General features: G+C 34.4%; 1 protein-coding gene across 2 annotated transcripts in view; it reads left to right on the forward strand.

Moving 5' to 3' along the window:
* The first annotated feature begins 7,551 nt into the window (after positions 1–7,551).
* LOC117332542 (LIM domain kinase 1-like) overlaps positions 7,552–18,691 on the forward strand; it is a 32,400-nt gene continuing 21,260 nt past the window's right edge. The window contains exons 1-2 of one of the 2 annotated variants that reach the window (XM_033891491.1): positions 7,552–7,588; positions 7,686–7,779. In XM_033891491.1, coding sequence (XP_033747382.1) covers positions 7,567–7,588; positions 7,686–7,779 — 116 coding nt within the window. In that variant the 5' untranslated portion in view covers positions 7,552–7,566. Of the gene's footprint in view, positions 7,589–7,685; positions 7,780–15,774; positions 16,230–18,691 lie in introns of those variants that run through there. The other variant, XM_033891492.1, reaches the window with a different exon arrangement.

The following is an 18,691-nucleotide window of genomic DNA, read 5'->3' on the forward strand; positions in this document are numbered from 1 at the left end:
TCAAATGAACACAAACGTCAGTAACATATCTTGGTTTAGAATCCTTAAATATCAACACATGCGATTCTTTTGTCGTATGACAATGATTTAAAGCTGAGAAAATGGACCAAAAGCGGTCGTGATAGCCGACGATGTATCGACTGTGGAACGGAAATAGGCTACCGTATATATTTTAGAGCGGTTTTGCAACGATCAGTCTGATTGGTCGACAACTCTGTAAATAATACTTACTAAAATTGTCGACCAATCAGACTGTTCGTTTTAAAACAGCTCTAAGATAGATAGCCTACAACCGTTCCAGAGTCGATGCACCATCCGATCTTCATGTGTTAAAGTAGGAGCAGGGGCTAATATTTTATCTGTAAATACTTGTACCAACCAGATGAAAACACCTGTGGTAAGACCAATACGGTACTGTTGTGTGGCCCGGATGTTGGTTATATGAACACAGTTACCATGGGCGTGACCTTCGTGGGTTTTCGTTTAGTTGTACGGTAGTATTGAGGACATAACTGTCAGACAAGTCATCAAAGTATGACTACCTGTATCGTGTCCAAAATGTTCAGTCTAATTATGTATAGTGTCTAGACTGCTCTTCCGCTCACGATCTGTTGCTATGCAGAGACAGAACTGTGTATATCATACGAGAAAAACATGTGTATTTGATCTGCTGTATGGGTGATCTTACTTCTTAGTACACATGAACTAAACGCTGTACTCATTTGAAAATAAAGTATATAATAGAGACTTATCTATGTGTTGTATTGCATATTGCATTGCCAGTGTTTTACTTGTAAAGCGTGATATACATTATGTTTGATTTAAACATATTTTATTTGTAATTTACAATTTGTTACAAAGGGATTGGGCACAAGTTTTCCAACTTATATTAAGCCCTCTCCCGATACAATTTTACATTGAGAAAAAATTCACATGATGGTAGTTTTATTTACATATTTACAATCTAATTTTATAAGAAATAGAGAGAAAGAGAGAGAGAGAGACAGAAGGGGAGGGAGACGGAGAGAAAGGGGAAGAGAGGGGGAGTTGGAGGGGGGAAGGAAGAGAGAGACAGAAAGAGATTTTATAAGATATTGATACAAATAATCTTATATATATGGGATATACATGTATATCTAAATACTTCAAAAAGACAAATAGTTTTGTGGTAGACCTAAGCGGACTCGGGCAACAATCACTTTGGTACACAATTCGACTTTCCTTTCGTTCAAACTTGTCTAATGTCTATGATAATCCATGCCATACATTATGTAGGCACACTATTTATTTTATAGTACAAACCAGTAAAGTAAATTGGACCAAAAATTCAATACGACAGTAATCATAAGATTTATACAGACCTGGCGCTTGCTAGGGAAAAGGTTAATCGACCTCGCACGCCATACAATAGCGTAACGTCATCATTTTACGTTGAACAACAGGTCATAAATGATAACGTCAGCAATTTTGACGCACAATTCCAATGAGCATTGTAGATGCATGGCGTGATGAAAAACGTTCATACAAACAAAGAGGATATTGAATGGTTCCCCGTTTAATATAACATATATTTCACGAGTATGACAGAATATCAATATTTTCACGAGTGCGAAGTACGAGTGAAAAATATCGAAATATTCTGTCGTACGAGTGAATTATATGTTATATTAAACGGGGAACCATTCAATTTTCTTTTTATTGTATTTCATATACTTAAAAAACCAAATTGAAAGCATTGGAAAATTAATAGTGTCAAAAAGTTCGGGAATCAGTAATGACGTCATCTCTTTGAGACGTTACTCCACGTCAACTTGACGGCACCATTTTGAAAGGACTGATCAACGCAATTTAGCGTTTTCTGCTGTTATCGGAGAATATGTGCATGAATAGCTAACGTCAAGTGAGCATTTTGTCAAAAAATAGTCAGAGTATTTCAGAAATACAGCAAACTAACCGATTTATCTTTCTCCGCTTTGACTGGAAAAATCAGCAAATTTCAACGAGGTGAATACAAAGGTTAGCTCTGATTGGTCAAAAACGGAAAACTTATATTTTCACTGCAAAATCTTATATGTTCACTGCAAAATCTTATATTTTCACTGCTCATAGCTGCAGTGAAAATATAAGTTCTCTTAGTTTGATAAATTTCTATATTTCACTGGAAAAAATGCAATAAATATTGTGAATTAATTTTAGACCTATATTTTCTTGTGTATTGATATTTGGATGCATTTTTTTTTGGGTTGTGATGGGTACTTCTTCAAATGAGGTTATTCATGCGCCGACCAACGTGCATTTGTTTACCACCGATTTGATATGCAATTATTTAAGGTGGTGGGAGAAAAATAATCATTCCCTACCTAGGGAGTGGGACAAACAAATCTCAACCCTCGGGTTGGATGTTCATGAATTCCCCCTCGGGTTGAGATTTCTTTGTCACGCACAAGGCAGGGAAAGATTCTATTAGTCTTTGTCGGTGTTTTAGCTGACATACAAATATACTGACATGTAGGTAGCATTTGACGAAATGATTAGTACAGTATCAAACTCTGTGGAAAGAGTGACTACGTCAAAATAACGACGATTATATTACCATTTCTTGGTGGTATCATACCCGCATCCCCTTTATAAAGAATTTATTAATCTGTTCTATATATAGTGTTTTGAAGGTAACTAAGGTTTCATTTCGTATACTTTACTTTTACTTACACAAGTTACTACGCTTACTTCATGGCCTGAGTATACAAAAATGTCCACCAGTGTGGTATCAACACGCAAGTCAGCCAATGTGCTGGAAAATTGGCGAATATCTAGTCTGAGATCTAGTCTGCACGATGGCGTATATTGTGTGGCCGTGACTGCTTATATTATACACATATTCATTATGTCATTATCTCTGGTTGTTTAACTAAACACCGTGGACAAGTTTACTGTGTCTTTTAAATAAGGTCTACATGCAACAGACTTGTATAAAGATCTATACATATATCTGGTTATAGTTTTAATATTGTTCCAATTTGATTGCCATAGTTTTCACCAGTTTATCATATCTAACTGGTAAAATATATAGAGGTTACACGTCAAGTGGTTGTTGGATATGGAATTTATTTCACACGAGTAAGTTAATTTTTAAAAGTTATAAAAGACACGAGCTTTAGCGAGTGTCTTTTGTAACTTTTAAAAAATAACTTATGAGTGGGAAATAAATTCCATATCCAAAAATCACGAGTCCTGTGACCTGTCTCTACCACAGTAATATCGGCTTGAATCAAAGGGAAAGATGGCCAAGTCTTAGTTCGCTTATGCAAATTAGTTTAGTTTTTATTTCATCCAAATGCAAAACAAGCATATAGGGAACAGTACAAACATTTTCGTAATTATCATAAGATGGCGGAGGACAATATTACCATCAATACTAATGAGATGTACAAGACATGTTGTAACTACATTGTGTTATCAATATACACTGTAAACTCACCAGTTTCAACTTATTGAATTATATGACAAACCCGTGACGTCATACATAGTAACGATACGTCATAACGGATGACGTCATACTGTATAACAAGCTACAGAAGCAACAGTGACACTGATGAAAAATGATGAATCAATAATAGCAACAAACTAAGATCAATTTAATTACTTGCAAGCAGGGCTTTTCTTTTCGCTGTAGCACGAACAAATACTTACCCAACATATTCAAAATTTTAACACCTTTACTCGAGAATAATTCAATATACTTATACACACTTGGTCGACAATAAAAATACTTTTTGATGTATGTCGCCCTTAATTCGGAATATGCCGGACAGAGAAGTACAAAATGTACTTCATCCTCTACGTCATTTTTATCACAGACAGTACAAATCCTCTGATTTCTAGGGATGTTATTATAACGCCCAGACTCGATATTAAGACTGTGACATTGCATACGAAATTGGCTTAATAACTTCTTAAATCTATGATTGATAGGTTTAATTAGATAGAACTGAGTACAGAAGGAATCCACAATATGTTTATACAAATAACATTTGGGGGATACATAAAAAGCACTATACAATTCTTGAACAAAAACATCATGAATACGTTGGTTGTATATTTGCAAATAAAGTGTACATGTGACGGCCGGGGCCCGGTGATGTGACGTCATTCGATTATTGATGACATCCATAACGATTGCAGCTCGTGTCAAAGTTCGAATTCTTAACAAATCAAAAGACCGGAAGGTCATACATATCCAACAGTCGGCACATTTAAACAATGGCTTGAGAGTGGAATAATACAGCGTATTGTGGTAGAAATAGAGGATATTGAATGGTTTCCCGTTTAATATAACATATATTTCACGAGTATGACAGAATATCGATATTTTCACGAGTGCGACATTTTCTTTTTATTGCATTTCATCAACTCAAAAACTAAATTAAAAACATCGAAAAATTGAGAGTGTCAAAAAGTGCTGGAATCAGTAATGACGTCATCTCTTTGTGACGTTACTCCACGTCAACTTGACGGCGCCATTTTGAAAGGACTGATCAGCGCAATGTAAGCGTTTTCTGCTGTTATAGGAGAATCTGTGCATGAATAGCTAACGTCAAGTGAGTATTTAGTAAAAAAAACTGGTCAGAATATTTCAAAGATGCAGCAAAATAACCAATTTATCTATCTCCGCTTCGATTGGAAAAATCGGCAAGTTTCAACGAGGTGAATATAAAGGTCCGCTCTGATTGGTCAAAACCGGAAAACCTTATATTTTCACTGCAAAACTTATATTTTCACTGCAGCGATGAAGTTTTATTAGTTTGATAAATTTCTTTATTGCATTTTTGCCAGTGAAATATAGAAAATTATCAAACTAATAAAACTTATATTTTCACTGCAGCGATGAGCAGTGAAAATATAAGATTTTGCAGTGAAAATATAAGATTTTGCAGTGAAAATATAAGTTTTGCAGTGAAAATAGAAGGTTTTCCGTTTTTGACCAATCAGAGCGGACCTTTGTATTCACCTCGTTGAAACTTGCCGATTTTTCCACTCGAAGCGGAGATAGATAAATTTGTTATTTTGCTGTATTTCTGAACTATTCTGACTAGTTTTTGACATAATACTCACTTGACGTTAGCTATTCATGCACAGATTCGCCGATAACAGCAGAAAACGCTTAAATTGCGCTGATCAGTCCTTTCAAAATGGCGCCGTCAAGTTGACGTGGAGTAACGTCACAAAGAGATGACGTCATTACTGATTCCCGCACTTTTTGACAATATAAATTATCGATGTTTTCATTTTGTTTTTAAGTATATGAAATGCAATAAAAAGAAAATTGAATGGTTTCTCGTTAAATATAACATATATTTCACTCGTATGACAGAATATTTCGATATTTTTCACTCGTGCTTCGCACTCGTGAAAATATCGATATTCTGTCATACTCGTGAAATATATGTTATATTAAACGGGAAACCATTCAATATCCTCTATATATTTCACTGGCAAAAATGCAATAAATAGAGGATATCTAACAGTGTCTTCAGTAATACCAAATATATTTCACGAGTGGGGCTAATATTTTGATATTTTTCACGAGTGCGCAGCACGAGTGAAAAATATCAAAATATTAGCCTCACGAGTGAAATACATTTGGTATTACTGAAGACACTGTTAGATATTCTGTTTATTACATTTTTTATCGACGAAAAACCTACCCCGTATGCTAACTAGGCCTACAGTTCCCTAAAAAAAGTAGTTCCCCCAGTCCTGGTGCTGACATATATGTCGGGCTTTCTGATTGGTCAATTATTTTGGTATTTTCTAATCATTAATTTGATTGGTCAAATCAGCAAAAGTGATATTTTTCACTAGTGAAAGATATCACTTTTATAGAATGAATTATTTTTGATATTTCACTGGTAAAAATGTAATAAAGAGAAATAGCAAATAAGAAAAAAGAGATATAGGCCTAAATCACTGCAGTGGAAGTCCAACGAGTGCGCAACATATGTTACTGAATATTTATGTGACAGAGAAACAAGAATTTTTTTTTTTTTTTTTTAGTGTAATTACTTCTTGTGGTTATTTTAACCATGGAAGCACCCATCACAACCATGTTTTTCTTTTTCACCTACATATACAAATTCTTTCTCAGTAATATGCATAAACGATTTCAATGGTCGGAGTAAGTATAGCCAAGACACTATCTATAGCCAGTATAGGCATTTAGACGTCCCACCGAAAAGCTGCTACCGTAACTCTTATACTTTTCAAATATATTTTTTTCCAGTTTAATTTATAAATTCCATGACGAGTTGTGTCCCTTCCATTACTTATCGATCACAGAAAATATATACGGAAATTTCGAGCTAGAAAAGGGTTACAAAACATGGAAATTGTAAAGTTGCAAAAGAGTACATGTATGTAATTCTAATTTGTTTAATCTTGAGAAAAAATAATAAGATGTGACATAAGAGTGTACTAGAAATTCACCTAGATTGAGCCTTTTAAACAAGCCAGAATTGTGATAATATAATGTGTAACCAGAGACCTATATATGCTAAATAGTATATACGTCTCTGGTGTAACGGTATGCTGTTTGAGGAATCCATGCACTGATAACGGAAAGTCCTTTAAGACTACGGTTCAACCGAACCACGTTATTTCTTATCAATGTGGCATATGGAAATCCATCGAAATATCAGAGTGTTATATAGGCAAACAAGTATATATTTACACAGATTTTTTTTTTACCTTCGTAACTAAATATTAATTTTCAAATTAAGCAGGGTCTTAGAGTTAATGAGAGCTCGAGATAACGAGTGTACATAAGTATGTGGTATCTTATACAGTATTTCACCGTGAATCTCGTTTCATTACAACGATTCGGGATAAGATAAATCCATGCTTGTTTATGATAGGTACATCAATATTGTATTTGTTTTAAAACGTTTCCAAGAGGTCGGCAAGTTTGGTCCTGTGATAAATGGAATTTAAAGTACGTATAGACCCTTATACTAACCACAATTGGAAAAATTATAGAATATCCAGTCGTAACGTCCATAACTGTTTGAATTTAAACTTCAAATGGCAACAATTATATGTGACGAAAATTAAATAAAAAATAATTTTAATAGTTTAATAGTTTTAACGACTACTGATAAATGAAGGTTCTACCATGTGCCTTTATTATTGTACTTGAACAAAAACATGTATTAGGTTTTATATGTTTCTGACTTGAATAATCAATTACATATTTAAGCATGTAGTACAGTATGTATTTCATTCTGATTCATATAATGAAACTCCAAAATTGAATTTTAATAAAATAAAATGTGCGTTCGAATGAAATGACAATGAAATTTGATATAATAAATAGTATGTATTATTCATCCTCCTCAAACCACACTTATGTATGCATTATATGTATTAGCCTCGTCTGTCAATACACATCTATGTATATATATATATATATATATAAAATAACAAATAAAAGGGACGTAACTCGTCCTGGCTTGAGGTTAAGAGAACTCTCTTCTGAACAGAGGTAGAAATAATTGTTTGAATGAAAAGGGAATGTCGGAAGATGTTTCCCCAGGCAAGTATTTTTGTGTTTACGTGCATTTAACAGACTGATTGTTGATATAAACCATTTGGTAGACATCTTCCTGACACATACTATGTTTCTCTTGCAGAAAGGGACCATACTTGCGCCGGATGTTCCCGGAATATTGAAGAAGAATCTTACATAGAGGCATTGAATTATGACTGGCACCCTAACTGTTTCAGGTAAATACAGACCCACCTGTGCAAAACCGCTTAGCCGAGGGCGGCGGATCTTATCGCCGTACAAATAAACCCGTTCTTTTCTCACAGTTACGTATCATTATGTAAGAACGAAGTGGCACGCTTACAGTCAGTACAAATGCTACATCTGTCAAGCAGGTACATTAATGTAAAGTTGTCTGATACGCAAACACGCAGTATGGCACAGTACTGGGTACTGGTTTGTTTTTGTTCTCTTTGTTTTCCTGTGACTGATAGAAAGCCAGCCAATGATTTGACTCGAAAACCAACATTGATATTAAAAGATATAAAATCTCCATGCTAGTGCAAAGTATACACAGTTGGTAGTGTAACTTTAGCTACTGTTGTATGATTTGACACTTTTGAAAAGTTGTCAAAAAGGGCGTGTCGATTTACCCCATATACTACTCTATATACTTCTGTGCTAAGTGATTTAATCATTTTAACATAAAATCAACTTTTTACAACATAAACAATATAATGTCGTATGAAATATTGACATGCGGAGTCAAAAGTGTCAAATGTTTTTCTTTGATAGTACAGTAGCTTTTTGGAAAACATATATAGAAAGGCAAAGTAAACGGTGAATATATTTTAATGATATTAAATTATGTACGTACTATTTATGATATTGTGTTGAACGACATGGATTATTAATACAATATACAAGATATGTTTGGCCATATAACCTGAGTTTTCTTTGGCCTGATCAACACTAAACTTCAGACAGACAGACAGATATATCTAAAGCAGAACATATGAATGAACACTGTCACAGATACATGTTTAGGGAATTCTGACAGAAATATTGATGTCATAAGTTCCCAGTTTTGCACATGTTGAGTAGCAAGCTGTATGATGGTATCTGGATCTGAAATCAATTTGACAGTAATGGCCAGTAATTATTACCATCCAAGTTAAAAAAAATTAGGTACATGTACAAAAATATAGTGTGGTACAAATGATCACTCATAATCTAAAAGTAATCGAAAAGGTAACAGGGAATCAGTTGTGAGATGTATGCCATCATCAGTGATTATAAATTAAACCGAAAATATATTCAGTCTACTGTCATTTTTCAATGCATATATATATTTTGATTCTTTCAATTAATCACTTACAAACTATGCAATTAAAATCTGTTGATATTAATGCATGAATGATAGCTTAATTAATTATTATTAATAAAGAAAGGTCCTTTTAAGATTGTACGAATTTTGTAGATTATTCAAGACTTTATAAGGAAAAAAAATATAAAGAGAAGATCGAGCTACCAGGTTTTTGAATGGTCCATTTGTAACCCTCAGCCAAATCATGTCATATTCAAGATGGTGAGAATTGTGGTCTGCTTTAAAATATTATTATCATATGTATATTTTCTCTTGGAAAAGATGGTTCACCGTTGTATCAAGACAAGTCTTTCGATAATAAATAGTGTATGATCCAGACCAAAATTTAAGCCTCTGTTGCTTAAGCTAAAGTGACCTTGAACATCTTGCAATCACTACTTCTCCTGAATGGATATATATTTATATTGAGACAATGCTTTCGCTACTGATTAGTGAAAAGTTATTTCTGTATCATCCAAAATGTTAAGACTTGTTGTGCATTCAAAATGCTCAGCAGATAGCTGCCACCTCAAAAAAAAATAACAACTTGTCATTGCTAATTCTCCTGTAATCATAATCTTCTTCATCTTCAAAATCTTAACTAGGAGTGGTATCAGTTAAACTGAGGGCTTTCACAAATAATTTTTCTTTGGTGCTAGAAAATCCTAGCACTGAAATTTTACCTGTAAGATGGCTTTCATGCATCATAACATGTAACGGCCATCTTGAAAATCAGCACATTTAACTTGACAGGAACTTTAAATAACAGGAAGTCATTAGCTAAAGTAAAATTTTCTCCAGCCCTCAGGAAGTAGTTTTATCAGGGTGACTAATGCTCCTCTGTAATATTTTGAATATTGATGTAAATCATTAAAAAGAGAATTTATAGTAGTTTCTATGACACCTAATGGATATTTAGTAATATTAATTAATATTTTTTTTTATCAATGTTGCTGCTGTGAAGTTGAGATATTTCTACCAATGGCCATAAGGTGAGCTCAGGATCCCATCTGTTTTCAGACTGTTGTTGATAACAGTGGTGATGTTGTTGTGGTGATGTGGTCACCAGTGTATCCCTGGTTATCACTGCTTAGCTTATCAGGGTGTGGTGTGTCACCAGGATATGTTATCAGCCCAGTCACCCATTGTACACTGGTACATAGTGCAGACTTCTTGACAAGCTATTTAGGATTTAAGTAAAAAGTTCGATATTACATTATGGCGATGTTAACTAAATTGATATAGATCTATATATAATGAAATACCAGTAGAGCTATGAATTATATACAGTATTACCCATTCATCTGAACAGGTTTCCCTGATTTTGTTCTCTTCAAATTGTTTGGAAAAAAAACTGAAATTGACCGATATTAAAGTACATTTGATTACAAATTAAAGGCATAGGATCTGAACTATTGAAATTGTCTGTCTGTCTGAACGATCCCCTTTTACACATAAAACTCGCCAAAATTGATCAATGCGAACCAGAATATCTCTGTTTTAATTAATATAGCTATATATAATGTGTGATGAAAAAAACATAAAAGAATGTATGGGACTTTCTCTTACCTTGAAAATTACCTGGTATGTGAGAAATGTGATATTTGTATGTTGAAAATTGGTAGGCAATTATTATCAGTACAGTTATAATTATAACATATCCTAAATCAAGATGATATACAAATGCCAGCAATAGCAATGTCAGACCCAGGTCAAAACCTATTGAAGCTTCGAAGATTTTACATCCCAGAAGTATAAGTATATGCTTTTAAACCCCCATTACGTTGGCCTGCTGCTGACTCTAAAAATAACATTTAATTTTACCCACAATTCTTAATCGACTTCCTGTTGGGGAATTCGAAAACCCCCACGAGGCAGAATTAACAACACAGTTCTGAACATGACAAAACCCCGACATAACATTATCGTTTAAGGTAATATTTTACCGTTTTTTTTTTGACATTTTAACCATCTAAATTACCCTATTTGTTGATAAATGTCTAAAACTTAAAGAAATACGTGATGACTTTCGTGAAAATCGGAGCATTTCTATTTTTTTTGGTCAAATTATTGTATTCGAATAACCGAAAAATACGCCTTTTCCAACCCAATTAAACAAAATTTTTTTAACATGATTTAAGAGAAAATGGTTTTGGTTTTTGAAATTTTACCCGATTAAGCGTTACCCGATTAACTGGAATGTACTGTAGTGGAAACAAAACAATTTATTTATTCACCCTAACCTAAGAGTTGTTTCACTGAAAACTGGACATATTTTTCACTATGAATATTGTAGAACTTATATAGCTTCAGATAATTGGAAATAATGTTTTGGAAGCTAAACAATCAAAATTATGGTTAAACATACAGCATAATTTCATAACTTATCATATAAATACTTACAAAAGTGGTAACTTCATTTGTACACAAAGTTATATTTTTACTTGGTGACTCCTTAAAACAATTCCCTCTTGATTTGGGAGTGGCATGATATGATGGTATTTTGATCACAGCAGATTCGGTTGACTTTTAAGTAAACTTAGTGTATATAATGTAAATAGTAATTGGTTTAGTTTTATTTATTTTTAACTAGACTGAATTAATTCGAACTAGTATGTGAGCACTAAGAAAAGTTAACTTTCCAGAAAAAATATCTGCATGTTAACAATTTAACGGTACGTTTTTAAATTTTTCTCAATAAACAAGAGGGGTCATGATATTGAGTCAGTGCCACCAGTAGCCTGAGGACTACCAGATTCATTCAAATGAATGACCCTGACCTATATATACTCTCAAGATCAAAAGGGGTCAAATGTGTTAAAATCTTCAACAACTTTTCTGAATAAACAAGAGACCCAGGGTCATGATATTTGGCCAGTCTAGGCATGCTCAGATGACACTCTACCAAAACTATTCAAATTAATGACTTAAGCCTACTTTCAAGGTCACAGGGGTAACAAATCTTACAATAACTTGTCAATAACCAAAAGGCCCAGGGTCAAAATATTGGGACTCTAGCATATTGGAATGAAACCTTGACTGACTTTAAAGGTCACTTGGGTCAAATGTGATGAAATGTTTAAAAAACATATCTGGATACTGTTACATGTAAGGCCCATCTGCCTCTCGTTTGTCTTTGGTTTAGTTTTAAATAAAGGATTCAAACAAGTTTATATTAAATTTTAAACAATCTTGAATTTTAACAAATGAAAGCATTCACCATCGTACTACAGTGACACACTAGTAATGGTATACAGCTGTACTTTTGAAATGTATGGCTCGAGATCATTCAGTGTGAAAATAAACAAGAAATATCTTTAAAAAAGAAAAAAGGCACAGTTTTAATTTTGGTGGTTAATATAATTTTAAAACTGCTGGTGAAATAAATCAACAACTAATGCCTTTCAGCACGGATAACAAAATTATATCAATTTGAATCATTTTTAGCTCACCTGGTCCGAAGGACCAAGGCGAGCTTATGCCATACCGTGGCGTCTGTCGTCCGTCGTCCGTCCGTCCGTCAACGATTGACTTATTTGACTTCTTCTTCATAACCGCTGATCAGAATTTGAACAAATTTGGTCAGAAGCATCCCTATGGGTAGGGGACTCAAAATTGTACAAATGATAGGGCTGACCCCCTGGGGGCCTCTGGGGCGGGGCCAAAAGGGGTCAATTTGGCGCTATTGATATAATTTATAAACGACTTCTTCTCTGAAACCAAGCAATGGCTATCGCTCATATTTGCCTGGTAGCATCACTATGGGGTGGGGATTCAAAATTGTACAAATGATGGGGCTGACCCTCCAGGTGCCTGAGGCGCGGGGCCGAATGTGGTCAATCCGGCTATATTAATATAAACGACTTCTTCTCTGAAACCAAGCAATAGCTATTGCTCATATTTGCCTGGTAGCATCACTATGGGGTTGGGATTCAAAATTGTACAAATGATGGAGCTAACCCCCCAGGGGCCTGAGGGGCGGGGCCGAATGTGATCAATCCGGCTATATTCATATAAGCGACTTCTTCTCTGAAACCAAGCAATGGCTATCGCTCATATTTGCCTGGTAGCATCATTATGGGATGGGGATTCAAAATTGTACAAATGATGGGGCTGACCCCCCAGGGGCCTGAGTGGTGGAGCCGAATGTGGTCAATCCAGCTATATTAATATAAACGACTTCTTCTCTGAAACCGAACAAAAGCTGTCACTCATATTTGCCTGGTAGCATCCCTATGGGGTGGGGATTCAAAATTGTACAAATGATGGGGCTGATCCCCTGGGGGCCTGAGGGGCGGGGACGAATGTGATCAATCCGGCTATATTCATATGAACAACATCTTCTCTGAAACCAAGCAATGGCTATCGCTCATATTTGCCTGGTAGCATCATTATGGGGTGGGAATTCAAAAGTGTACAAATGATGGGGCTGACCCCCCATCGGCCTGAGGGGCGGGGCCAAATGTGGTCAATCCGGCTATATTGATATAAACAACTTCTTCTCTGAAACCAAGCAATAGCTATCGCTAATATTTGCCTGGTAGCATCCCTATGGGGTGGGTATTCAAAATTGTACAAATGATGGGGCTGACCCCCCCCAGGGGCCTGAGGGGCGGGGCCAAATGTGGTCAGTTGGGCTATATTCATATAATTGACTTCTTCTCCTGAACCAAGCAACGGATATCTCTCATATCTTACTGGTAGCATCACTTTGGGGTAGGAATTTAATTTGAAATTGTACAAATGACGGGGCCGACCCCCCTGGGGGCTGAGGGGCGGGTCCAAAAGGGGTCAGTTTGCAGAATTGATATAAACGACTTCTCCTCTAAAACTAAGCAATGGATATCGCTCATATTTTACTGGTAGCATCCCTATGGGGTGGGGATTCAAATTTGTACAAATGGTGGGGCTGACCCCCCAGGGGCCTGAGGGGCGGGGCCAAAATTGGTCAAATTGTTTAAACAACTTCTTCTCTGAAACTAAGCAATGGATATCACTCACATTTGTGTGGTAGAATCCCTATGGGGTAGCACCAAAAGTCAATTTCATTTCAAGGATTAATGCACTTTTGGCATTTTTAGCATTAAAATAAAACCAATGTACATGTACCCATATAAAATGCTTATGATATATATTGACATAGCAATACCAGCGACAAATATACTGAAGCATGCATCATCTTGTTTCATATCTCATGAAACCAGGTGAGCGATACAGGCCCTCTGGGCCTCTTGTTTAAGTTGTAAGACGGCCTTAAACATATCTTAATTGAAACCTGTAGAATATATTAAATACATGTTGCTACTTTTGTTTAATTCTCATAATTTATATATATGCTGTTTTGTGGAACCAGACTTAGCAACACACTGGGACAGAGTCAATGTGTCAGATATGACGGGTGATATCATTGAATTCAGTGGTCAGTAAAGACAGGTTTCAGTGGTCAGTAAAGACAGGTTTCACTGTATCTCCAGGGCTTATATATGTTCATATTGTTTTTAAAAAACTATGTGACTTACAGAAATGTTGTTAATTTCATTTGTGACTCAATGTTTATTCTTACAAACATGTTTGTGAGTCACTTTAAACAGGAATGTAATACATATATATGTAACAGTAATTATTATAATATTTCGACTTGTCTGTAATATAGGAAGGATGATGAATGTAGATCTAGAGATTATTTTCTATTTATCATGTTATTCTTCTTGTAAGATAAATTTACTTGGACATGCTTGATAGTCATATTTTCAGAGTGGTATCATTTCAATATGTTTCAGTATGTTGTTTATTTCAAAAATTCTTATGCATTTAAAAGAATGTAAGGAAATAGCCGACATAATGAGTATTTGGATGTAAATGCGGATAGAACATTATACAACAATGCCGCTATAGTCATATAGTGTACATTTCATGTAGCAGATACACGACACGGATATTGTCATCAGGCTGTGGTTTATTATCAAGTACGTACTTAAAATGTGGTGAATATGTGTTATTTATAACAACTTGAACAGGAAAATCTGCATATTTAATACTCTGATGAAGATCACTTGTAAATTTCTTTTTGTGTATTGTTAAAATTTCGTATGTGTTTTTATGATTTTCCTGGAATATTAGCTCCATTTCCATCAAACAGCACTACACAAAAGTGTAACAAATTTTGTTCTACTGTTAAAGAAAATGAGGTAGTTATTTCCTGTTGTTTCATTTACAGTGATAAAGTTACAACTTGTTACTCAAGGTTAGTACATTTTGTAATCAATATAATAATAATATATTATACCATAGGGTGGGGGCGGGGGGGGGGGGGGGGGGGGGGTGGCGTTTGACAGGGTTAGGGGTGGCAGAGTGGGTTGAGGGGGGAGCAAATTAAACATAAACAAGAATGTTAAATGGGTAGGTACTTAGTACGTAGATTTTTGTATATTCTGAGTATGTATATATATTCTTTGGTAATTATATATATATAATAGCTACAAGTTATTTAAAGTTTTTGTCATTCATTCTTATAAATACCTATAAATAAGCATTGTTGTTCTTTAATTTTTCTATGAAAATCTTCAGCTATAAAACACTAAGGAAATTGCATCTCTCTAGATATGGATGTATACATTAAATGCGGTATACCAACACTGTTGTTATGATAGATGGTTGTATACTTATTTTCAACACATCAAGGACAATACTGACCAGTATTTGTCATCGGTGTCAATTGTTCCGTCACGGACAGCCAACAGGATCAATAACAGAAATAGATCTGTGTGTCTGATTGTATACCGATGTATTACACAGAGTGGCCCCTGTCAATCAAAGCCTGCTGACCAGTCAACCTGAATATATATATAGGCTATACATACTGTATACTTATCTGCCTTTCTGTGTCATACCTGGATTAGATAACGATTATCTTCAGGTGTTTACATTTACAGTTCAGTTATAACTTCATTTTACACATCTTTAATCATTTTGTTCTGAAACAGCCCAGGAAAACTTCAGGTTAAACTTTTAAAGCTAATGTCAGTTTTCATGTAAGCATTTTGTAGGCGTGAGACACACCAAGCGTGAGTTAAAACCTAAAGATATTTATTCTTGGAAGTTAACCAGTGGATCTCTTTTTATTGACATTTTTCGGATAGTATAAAATACTTATGTGTATGTGAATCGGACAGTAAATTACACGGACAAGACGTGGGTTGAACTATATTCGTAGGCAGATTGAGATTTTATAGTTGAATGGTTTTGGGGTGATTCATCGTCGTGTACAATTTGTTTATAACACAGCCCATTGATATTTTCCACCATGAAGCAGACATCACTGTGGTAAGTTTTTATGTATCTTCATAGATCTATCTGTCTGAGATTTATTGATGAGTGATCCATGGTGAATGAATTCTTTTTAAAATATGTGTATATGTCTTCACCTACATATTGGGAGTGACTTGTAATATTAAAGCTACACATTTATAATACACTGTGTGTTCTGAACAACATACCAGCATACATGTATATATATTATTTTGATATACAAGAATTTACCTATATGTCATGCCCAATAATTTTAAGGTCTAGATCTATATTCTGAAGTCAACTTCACCCTGTATATATGCTACATGTGTAAGTGGAAATGACTCTGGCTGTTAATAGGACGTTAAACAAAATGAACCCAAACCTAGAAATCCTGTGTCAGTTAAGATTGTAAAGTTAATAACTTACTGCAGTGTAGCTGTCACATCATAGATGGCAGTTCACCACTTGATTGGTTGTACATTATAAATCAGTTTCATTTGATTTAATTCTCAACTCTGCATTAATTGTATATACCTGTATATATTTGATATTAAAGCATCGTCAGAAACTCACAAGATCAACTCTGCTCCGTCATCAGATCATATTCTCGTGATTAATGTGATTCAGTTGATCTTCATAATGTAGTTCAGTTTTGTGTATCGATATGCAAATGTTTAATCTGTACACTTTGTGCTAATTAATTTGAATATGTAACACTTTTCATTAAAGATATATGGCCAAGATGAATAAATTAGTCTGTCTATTATACATGCTAGCTATTTACTGTTCAGTATTACTGTGAATGTAATGGAACTGGTCTGGTTCTGATCATAGGTGGCTAGTATAGGTCTGGAGTCTGGACCCCAAATTTCTGGAATTGAGTTTCTCTGATTCTGCTATAACATTCCCTCTCCTATTAATATCTGTAACAAGGTTTCTCTTTTGTTTATTTAAGTGTCAAACATCAATCGTTATATAAAATACATTAATATGCAGTAAAATTTGGATATAAATTTGGATGTCAAGCCACTTACATTTACATTATTCAATCATTATCATATCATTATAATTTGTACTTTGAGAGACTAATACAGTTCAATTTAAAAATGTCACATAAAGCTTGCTTTGTTGGATTTGAATTGCCCTGTCAACAGCAAGGATCATTTTAAGGTGGGAACATGTTGTAGCTGGTGGCTACCTCATTTCAGACAACACATGTAGCCCATTACATGTTATCAAGAACAGTTATGATATTGACAGCATAGAGCAGTCATTATCAGCTTGAAGCTAAGTTCATAACTCTGTCAAGTAATGTTCATGTAACTTCATCAGAGAAAGTCATTATTCAGCGAATACAGTATTTGTTTATATCAAATTATGTGTTTTACACATGCTGCATGGTGTTGTAAATATGCTTTTTTAGCTATTTATGTAAAAGTTTTTTTACCGTAAACGTGTATTTTTAAGGCATTTATTGTTGATAGTTTTTCAAGAAACGTGTCATTGTAGGTATTTATTGTTTACAGTTTTTTGGTAAAATGTGTTTTTATAGGCATATATTGTTTATAGTTTTCCTGTAAACGTGTCATTGTTGGTATTTATTGTTGATAATTCTTCCGTCTGTTGTTGGTATACACTGTTGGCTATCTGAAGTCAGTGTAGTAATAATGACCGGTTATTGATTCCATAAAGTCTACATGTTTATGGACGATTTACGAGAGAGGCCATCATGTACGTAGTGTATACAGATTATGGTGGTATAAAGTTAGGACTTACACCACTAGCCTACTTGTGTTTATCAGTCTTAGGGTACAGTGATTGATTGTGGATGTCAGTCCTTATTTGTTCAGATATTGTGCATGACTGTATAAACATATCATAGTCAGTGATATCTGAACAGTAAAAGTTACACCCATCGGAGAACTTAAGTGTCTCATTCTGTTGTATCTGGTGATATTGCTAGTGTTTTAAAACAAAAAAATTGACTTACATATAGGTTTATTTACATTCAAAATATAGCATCACTCCTTTGAAAATTAGTAGGATTATAGAATGGAATGAACATGTGTAATTACATGTTAAATTTTTGCGATTGTATATCATTTGTGGAACAGAAATATTTAATACAGTTTGTACCTGCAGCAGCTACACTTGTACAACATACACTAGATCTGTATTCTAAGAGTACAAAATGAATATTGTTTGAGATCAATTAGGACCTATAATTATAAGGTATTCACATGAAAAAATATATGTACACTTTCAGGGAAATGACTCTCAAGGTGAATACATGTAAATGATTAAAAGAAATTATTGTATAGTAACTTTTTTCACTGTCATAATTGTAATTAAGGAGAAATTGATGATTGATTTCCTCCAACGCATTATAATTATACCGATAATAGTCACCTTCCAACTTTCAACCTACAAAAAATCACACAAATCTTGTGTCATACTTATATGGGAAAAGAAACTTTCACATGGCCTTTCATTAC

Source organism: Pecten maximus, chromosome 8, assembly GCF_902652985.1.
Source record: "Pecten maximus chromosome 8, xPecMax1.1, whole genome shotgun sequence".
In the NCBI taxonomy this organism is placed as follows: domain Eukaryota; kingdom Metazoa; phylum Mollusca; class Bivalvia; order Pectinida; family Pectinidae; genus Pecten; species Pecten maximus.